Source organism: Alligator mississippiensis, chromosome 4, assembly GCF_030867095.1.
Source record: "Alligator mississippiensis isolate rAllMis1 chromosome 4, rAllMis1, whole genome shotgun sequence".
Classification (NCBI taxonomy): Eukaryota; Metazoa; Chordata; order Crocodylia; family Alligatoridae; genus Alligator; species Alligator mississippiensis.
Window position 1 is genome coordinate 100,099,216 of NC_081827.1, and position 7,802 is coordinate 100,107,017.

The window sequence follows — 7,802 nt, forward strand, 5'->3', positions numbered from 1 at the left end:
TTTTGTTTTGAGTATGGCTTGTGACTGTTTCCACCAGTGTCAAATTATACCTTTCCATGGATGGATAAAGCAGAGGTGGGCAAAATCTGGCCCACCACGGGGTTTTATCTAGCCTGCAGTGAGTCCATCAACCCTGCCCAGCCCAAGCACGGCAGGTAGCCTGGGCCATGGTATGTGCAGCCAGTCCTGCTGCCCCTGGGCACACAGTGTGGCAGGGGCAGCACATTGACTTCCCAGGGGCTTCCCAGCAGCCCCTGCAGTGGCGGCTTCTTCCAGCTGCCACTACCAGTCTCCATCACCACTGCCAGACACAGCCTTGCTGCCTGGGCACCCTGGCCCATCTGCCTTGCATCCACTGCTGGGAATGCTACATGGAGCAGATGGGTGGGGTCTGCATGGAGACCAGCCCAGGACCCACACGGGCAGGGTGTGCTCAGCTGGGTGCATAGGATGGGGCCATGGGCGGGCAGGGAGCTGTATTCAGGAGTGGGATAGATGGACAGGGCTGGGGTTGGGATCAGGATTAGGATTGCAGGATGGTGATAGTGTAGGGCTGGGGTCCAGGGCAGAGCCACGATTCACTGCCCACAAGTCCCTGCAATGGGCGCTGGTTCTGTGGGCAGGGGTGCATGGGGAGCAGTTTGCGGCTCTGCTCCGGGTCTTGGCCCCGTGCTGTCACTGACCTGTGATCTTGATCCCAGCCCCAGCCCTGGCCACCCATCTGGCTCCTGGATGCTGCTCCCTGCCTGCCTGTGGCCCCATCCCATCCGCCAGGCTGAGCACACCTTGTTGCTATGGGTCCCGAGCCGGTCTCCATGGAGACCCTGAGATCACCGAGTGGTGACAGCACAGGGCCAGGCCCCAGCCCCGGGGAAGAGCCACTTAGGGAGTTTTGGTGAACTGTTGCAGGGAGTGGGGAGGGAGGGAGTACTGGTTCAGCCCACCAAAACTCCCTAAGTGGCCCTTCAAATAATTGCTCACCCCTAGGATAAAGTCATGTCTTCTTTTCCCCTTTGCCCCTCTCAGGATCCCTTTATGCCTGTGGGTTGGGAGCACCATGACCTATCATCTGCATGGATCTTTGGATTGAAAGCTATGGGCGACACTCCACTGCTCAGGCACAATGTGGGGTTGAGTTTGTCTGGGGAGGCCACAGAGCTTTCATGAGGGCTGGAGCCAGTCTGTGAAATGACTTGACCTAAGGGCCACTGCAGACCTCAGCATCTCCAGCTCCTGGGCATGGCATCCATCCTGTAACTTGTTTTCTCTATTGGTAAGTGCAGAGCAGTGCCTTCAACAATAAAAGAAAAAATAAACCCTACCAAAACACTGGTCCACATGCAGCTCTACCCCTTGGGTGAGGATGACCCGTACAGGGCAGGGAATAGTCACATCCCTTTGGAAGATGCCCAGGTAACTAGGGTAACGAGTAACATACAAAAACCTATGTAGAATGCTTTCCTCTCCTGCTCTTGTATACCTTTATTCCTGTGGTAGTATCAGTATCGGTAGAGAGAGATGATTAAGGGGCATTTAGCTTCACAGCAGCCAAGCTATATATTATTGATGGAGAGTGCATCATGATGGTATGGATCTGGATTTTCCGTTTGCCAAAGAAAAATGCAGATTTTCCTTTTTAAGGAGAAAAACATGGATTTTCTTCTGTAAAGGAGAATAAAGTGGGAAAAGGTGGGTTTCAGCTCGAAGGCTGCAAGGGGCTGTTTGGGGTTGGTGGAGCAGGAGAAGGGCAATTAGAGGCAGTGGGCACCATATGTGTGTGCACACTCATGTGCATGTGGCTGCCAGGCAGCGTGGAGAGCAGCGTGTGCAGCTCCCTCCAGGTAAATCTATGTGGGGGGGAGCAGATTGAGGCCCCCCATAGTGAGGGAGGGAGTAGGGCAGGGCTGGGGCTGGGGGGTGCATGGGGCTAGGGGCAGAGTGGGAATGCGCGACTGCAGGGCCCAGCCAGGGAGCGAGAGGGAACCATGGGCAGCTCATGGGGGGGCGGCTGGTTCCCTGCCGCTATGCACACTCCTGGGAAGGGAGGCATGGGGGGCACATGGGCCCCAGAGTTATGTGTGGGGTGGGGGTGGCAGCACAGAGTTGTGCCCCCTGCTACTGCTAGGCAGGCAGGGGCCACCTTACCATGAGAGCATGGCTGGCATGGGGCTTTTGGCAGCAGCACTGAGCCTCCCTGCCCCACTCTGCTGAGGAGGCCACCAGGGGAAGGGCAGCAGGCCAGGGAGCCCCAAGGCCACAGCGGGCAGCCCACATCCCCCTCACCCAGGCTCTGCTCCAGCCATGCTGCCCATGTGGGGAGGGGGACTTGGGCTCTGCCACCTTCTTCAGGCAGCAGCCAGGGCTCAGATGCTGCTGGGGGTGGGGAGCAGGGGGCTGCTGGCCCTGGCCCTGGTCCTGTAGCCCTGGCAACTGAGGGGGCAGGGGGCTGCAGGTCACGAGTGAGGGGCACCAGCAGGGCTGGGGGGGTGGGTAGGGAGTGGGGGGCACTGGCAGGACCAGGGGGCTGTGGGTTGGGAGTGAAGGGCAAAGGCATGGGCAGGGAACCAGCATATTAATGCTGCTCAGTGCCCCCAAAGTAGGGTGGGAGAGAGGGCTGCTGCAGCTGGACCTACATCCTGGTGAGTGAAGTGGGTAGGGGGAGCTACGATTTTTTATGATAAAAAAGCCAAAATCAATCACCAAAATATATAGATATTTAGAATGTATTTTATTATAATGATTGAGGCACTGGTAGGCTTCCAAATTGCTTCAAAATTGTAAATATATCAACAAAACATTGTGTTCAATTGATACCTATATATTTAGTGGCATTTCATGTTAATCACAGAAAAACACGGATTTTGTTTTTTTTAAATCAGAGAATTTGGAGGGTTTTATCAGAAAATTTGCTATTCCTAAACAGAGAAAACCAGGATCCGTGTTGAGTCTTTCCAATGATGCATTTATTACACAGGGTTACACTTCTCCCTGAACTATGCAAATACAAGATTTGTCTGCAACTTCACAGCATGGCTGCCCCGCACTACTGAGCTAACAAGGCAAATGTCTGGACAAAGGAAATGGGTGCAGGAAGGCCAGTAATAGGTAATAGCAAGTGGGGACACACAGTCCCATTCACCTTGTGCCCAAAGTCTCAGTTTCTATAGCTCAGCTAGCAAAAGGAAGCTATCTCTGGTATCTAGACTAGTGGGTCCATCCCACACCACTAGGGGGTAGTGGTGCACATATATCCCATTGCCAGCTTTTGAGAAGACAGAATTGAAGGCTAAGGGAAATGTAATTTGCCTCTTTGTGGGTGCATCTACAACTGCAATTAATGCGAATGTGTGTCCAGGAGCAATAAACTCCGGGGCAATAGACTCTGGAGTTTGTTGCCATTTGCATGTCCACCCAGGATCTCATCATACTGAACTGGGTCAGAGCAACCTCAGCTGGCACGGGGGCACCAGTGGTAAGTCTGCCAGCCTGGAGCTGCTCCCCCCAGATCAATGTACTGCAGAGGGCCTGACTGGGGCATGAGGGTGCTTCAGCACAGGGTTAGCTGCGAGGCATGCCCTGCACTGAAGCACACTTGTGCCCCAGCCAGCCAGAGCAGCATCTATATGTGCTGCTGTGGAGTTTTTTACTTTGTAACAGGATAGTACTTGTATTTATAAGTACTATCTTGCTGTGGAATACATTAATTTACTCCAGCCTAATAGGGGTGCACGTGTAGACACCAAGATGTTTACTGTGCAGCTAATTAGTCTTCTGTGCAGTAAATGCCTTGTGTAGATGTGCCCAGTGAGTCTAAACTGACCAGCCTTTTTTTTTTTGTGACTGCTGATGGTGCAAATGTGGCAGCACTAGTTAGCAAAGCAGGTACTGCAATTACTAAAACCCATCTTCCATGCCTAGGATTGTCCAGTCCACTACGTCCCACTTGGAGAGGGGAGCAGCATACCTTTCTCTCTTCTTATGCCCTTCCCCACCCAGCTTGGGGCAGGAGAGCAGTATGTCAGCTCCCCTGATAATACATTTCCTGTGCTAACTCTCTCATTAAACCAAGGAAAGGAAGCATCAAAATCCTTCCTGCAAGGTTCTGAGGGGGAAATCAGAGGTAGATTTGAGAGAGAGGAAAGAAAGAAAGAAAAAAAAGAGAAAAGAGAAAGAAACGGAGAAAGACTGAAAGTGGGTGGACGAGGGGGAAGGAAGCCAATGCCATTCCTCAGACAGTGGCTGAGAGTCCAATACAAACGTGAAGTGCTTTGACACTTGTGTGTTAAGCTGTGAGTTAGACAAGTCCTCCCTTCAGAAGGGAAGAAGACTGGAGGATAGCTGAGAGGGAGCATAATTCTTCTGTGCCCCTGTCCAAGCTCTGAGGAAGGAGACACCTGGAAGAAAGAGAAACCTGCATGCCCATGGGAGAAACTTCTGTTGGTCTCTGTGGGTCACTGAGGAAGAAAGGACAGAGAGAGCAGGTGGTGAAGACAGGAGATATTGCCTCATCATCAGACAAGGTGGAGTGTTTGGCTGTCACAGATCTGAAGTGCCACTCCCTTTCTCAGCTCCTTGGTTCTCTGAGACCTGGTAAGGCGTGCTGCTGAGCAGGGCTTGTAAAGGACTAGGGAAGTCTGATAGGCTGTATTGTTCAATGTGGGAAGTGGGCTCTCCATGACTATTTTGGTGTTAGCCCAGGTCTTTCTGCATTACATCCTCCTTCCCTTGCTGCTGCCTGTGTTAAACTGACAAGAGGTCCAGGCAAGCCAAGGGAGAAATGCATTAGTGACTGTTCGGGCTGTAACTTCTTGCACAGCTGGAATGCATATTTTGACCCTGGCCTGATGGCATCAGAAAGTGGAGAGGAAGCCCAGTGTGGCAATTTCTCAGATGACAGCAGTGATGATGGTGGTCTTGGGGAGGACAGCCCAGTCACTGGCCTACTGGGCACAATCCTGACAGTCATGTGCCTCTTTGGGATGATGGGGAACATTTACACACTGGTGGTGGCATCCAGTGGCATCTCTGGCCGCTCAGCTGGCTCTCTGGGTGTCTATGTGATCAACCTGGCCCTAGCTGACCTCCTTTACCTGTCCACCATTCCCTTCGTGGTGTGCACGTATTTCGCCCATGACTGGTTCTTTGGGGATGTAGGTTGCAGGCTCTTGCTCAGCCTGGACCTCCTCACCATGCATGCCAGCATCTTCATGCTGACTGCCATGAGCCTGGAGAGATACTGGGCAGTAACCAGGCCACTGAGGGCCAGGTGGGCTGGAAACAGCTATCGCAGACTCATTAGCTTGGCCCTCTGGCTTCTGTCACTCTTGCTCACTGTACCCATGATGGTCATGATCCAACTGAGGGACAGCAGCAGCCACAAGAAGCGGATCTGCTTCCCCACCTGGACACCTGAAGCCTTCCGCATTTATCTCACGGTGCTCTTCACCACAAGCATCCTGGCTCCCGGCCTGATCCTGGGCTTTGTCTACTTCCACCTCGCGCGAGCCTACTGGACTTCAGTGGTAGAGACACAGCCACGGGCAACGGGCAGGGCCTCCAAGCAGAAGGTTTTCTCCAGGATCTTCAGCATCATTGCAGCCTACTGGTCCTGCTTTGTCCCTTTCTGGGCCTGGCAGCTAGCCAAGCTCTATGGGGCTGAGGGCCTGGGGATCAGCCCTACCGCTCAGGCATACCTTAACTTTGGTGTGACCTGCCTGACCTATGGTAACAGCTGCATCAACCCCTTCCTCTACACCCTGCTCACCAGGAACTACCGTGAATACCTGGCCCACAGAGGGGAGAGGCAGGCAGGTGAGAGAATCCATTTCCGGAGAGGGGAGCAAGGCAGGGTCCTAAGTGAAGGCATGCCTGGTGCCTCTGATGGACTGCCCAACATAGGCAGGGGGCTTGAGAAAGGAAAGCAGAGGGAAGCCCCTGGCAATTAAACTCTGCAAGCAGTTTCAATTGGGACTTAATGCAGCTTTGTATTGATGCTTATTAGTCTCATGTGGAATATGAAATAAATACAGCTCTGCCTTCTATAGTGCCTGCAGGGTCTTTTGCTTTCTTATTGAGCTATACTGATAGTCTTCACCTGAGCATTGGCTTATTCAAAGTCCACTGAAACTCCCTGTTCCCTCCCTTGGTTCCCCTCAAAGGATGTTTCCCTGTGGACAAACACATAGGTAGGAGGAAGGGTTGGGGGTAGGGCATGGAAATTGTTAAAATGGGTCCTGTCTTGGGACCTGTCCCTGTCTCTGGTAGCAAGAGAGAGAACTGGGTTCTTTCCACAGCCTCATACCTCTCTATGCACCTGGCTTCCCTCCTCCTATGAAGAAATGAGCCTGTACTGAGAGCAGAAAGCACTGGCACAGCTAAATTATGTGGTAATATTGCCCCTAGAAGGAAAGCCTCCTTTCTCTGCTCTGAGAACAGGCTGAGCCCTTGTGAACTCAGAACAGCAGTGAGTCACTCCAAACTCTCATTCTATTAGGCTCATTTCTAACAGCTGCCCAATTGAGCAACAGGGCTGGATTAAGGGCCCTGCCTAGGGCCCTGGCTGTTGGAGTCGCATGGGATCATTAGAGTCTTAGCTTTTATTTAAAAATAAATCCCACTTTTGTGCAGATCCCCTTGCAAACATGAGCAAAGTTGAGCAAGCACCCAAGAGAGCCTAAAATGACAGCTCAGAAGGAGTGGGAACGGCCTCATTTAGCTTCATGGGGGTGGAGGCCTGGCACTCTTGATGGCCACACCAGCCCAGCAAAGAAGTCTACAAGTAGACAGCCTCACTACCAACACCCATCAGAGGCAGGCTGAAAGCATCTTCCTCTGTCCCCCAGAGTCCTCTGCCCAGGTAGCTGAAATCCAAGTGCTCCCTCTTCTTGGATGCGGTCCAGCGTGTCAAAGAGTGGTGATAGTCTGGAAAGAGCGAGGTCCCCATCCCAGCTTTCATGTGAGCAGCCCTTGCCTCTGCAGCCCCTGTTAGGGGCACAGCTGTGATACTGGGCCATTCTGTGAGGGTGGGCTGTGGATGACTTCAGTCTGGCCCTGCTTAGCATGAATATGGTAAGGGAAACTCTGCCTTTTCCCCTTCAAGCCACTTGTGTTTCTCCTTCCTATGGGTATTAAGGATCCTGAACCTCTGCTCCCGATGCAGCACAGACCCAGCAGAAGCTAGCGGTAGGGTGGTATAGAGTGGCCTGCCTCAGCCCAGAGGGGTGGGTTACCCACAACAGGGAGAGGAATGTACTATGTGACTGTAATATGCCTCATCTCTGAACTACGCAGCAGGGGAGGACACAGTAGCAGGGAGAAGAGAGAGGAGTGGCAGAGTCACACCAACCTGTGACTGGATTGAGACAAAGGCACAGGCTCATTTGCATTTTGCATTATGTAGGGACACTGAGAACACAGCTTGCCTGCCACAGGCCTCACAATTGACACGATCCATAGAGCGCTAGGCTTTAAGCGGCCAAGAGCAGGCGTCCTGGCTCTCCCCCAGTGTAGTTTTGCTTTGAGGCAGGGCTGGGGCAGGAGCGGGCCGTGGTAGAAGTGTCATGCTGTAACACAGGTGACATGCGCTGCTCCCCGGCTATGGAGAGAAGCAAGCAGTTCAGACTCTGTTTGTGCCAGACGGGGAAATGAATTGGAGCCCAGTATTTGGACTCCCATTCCCCCACCTGGCATCAGGTTCTATATACAAAAGCCAGCAGGTCTCAGTCTGTGTTTTTGCCCCTACAGTTACTATGCTGCAAGCAAGGTGGCAGAGGGAGGCTCTACTGTAATCTGTTTCATGGTTT

General features: G+C 52.7%; 1 protein-coding gene across 1 annotated transcript; it reads left to right on the top strand.

The window, feature by feature from the left end:
* Positions 1-2,580: 2,580 nt before the first annotated feature.
* LOC102570803 (urotensin-2 receptor) lies at positions 2,581-6,041 on the top strand. The gene has a single exon (XM_019489241.2). The coding sequence runs from the start codon at positions 4,845-4,847 to the stop codon at positions 5,943-5,945; it is 1,101 nt and encodes a 366-aa protein (XP_019344786.1). The 5' UTR covers positions 2,581-4,844; the 3' UTR covers positions 5,946-6,041.
* The last annotated feature ends 1,761 nt before the right edge of the window (positions 6,042-7,802 follow it).

Excerpts from the sequence above, each read along its gene's own strand:
- LOC102570803 (XM_019489241.2), top strand. The coding sequence starts at position 4,845 with ATGGCATCAGAAAGTGGAGAGGAAGCCCAGTGTGGCAATTTCTCAGAT.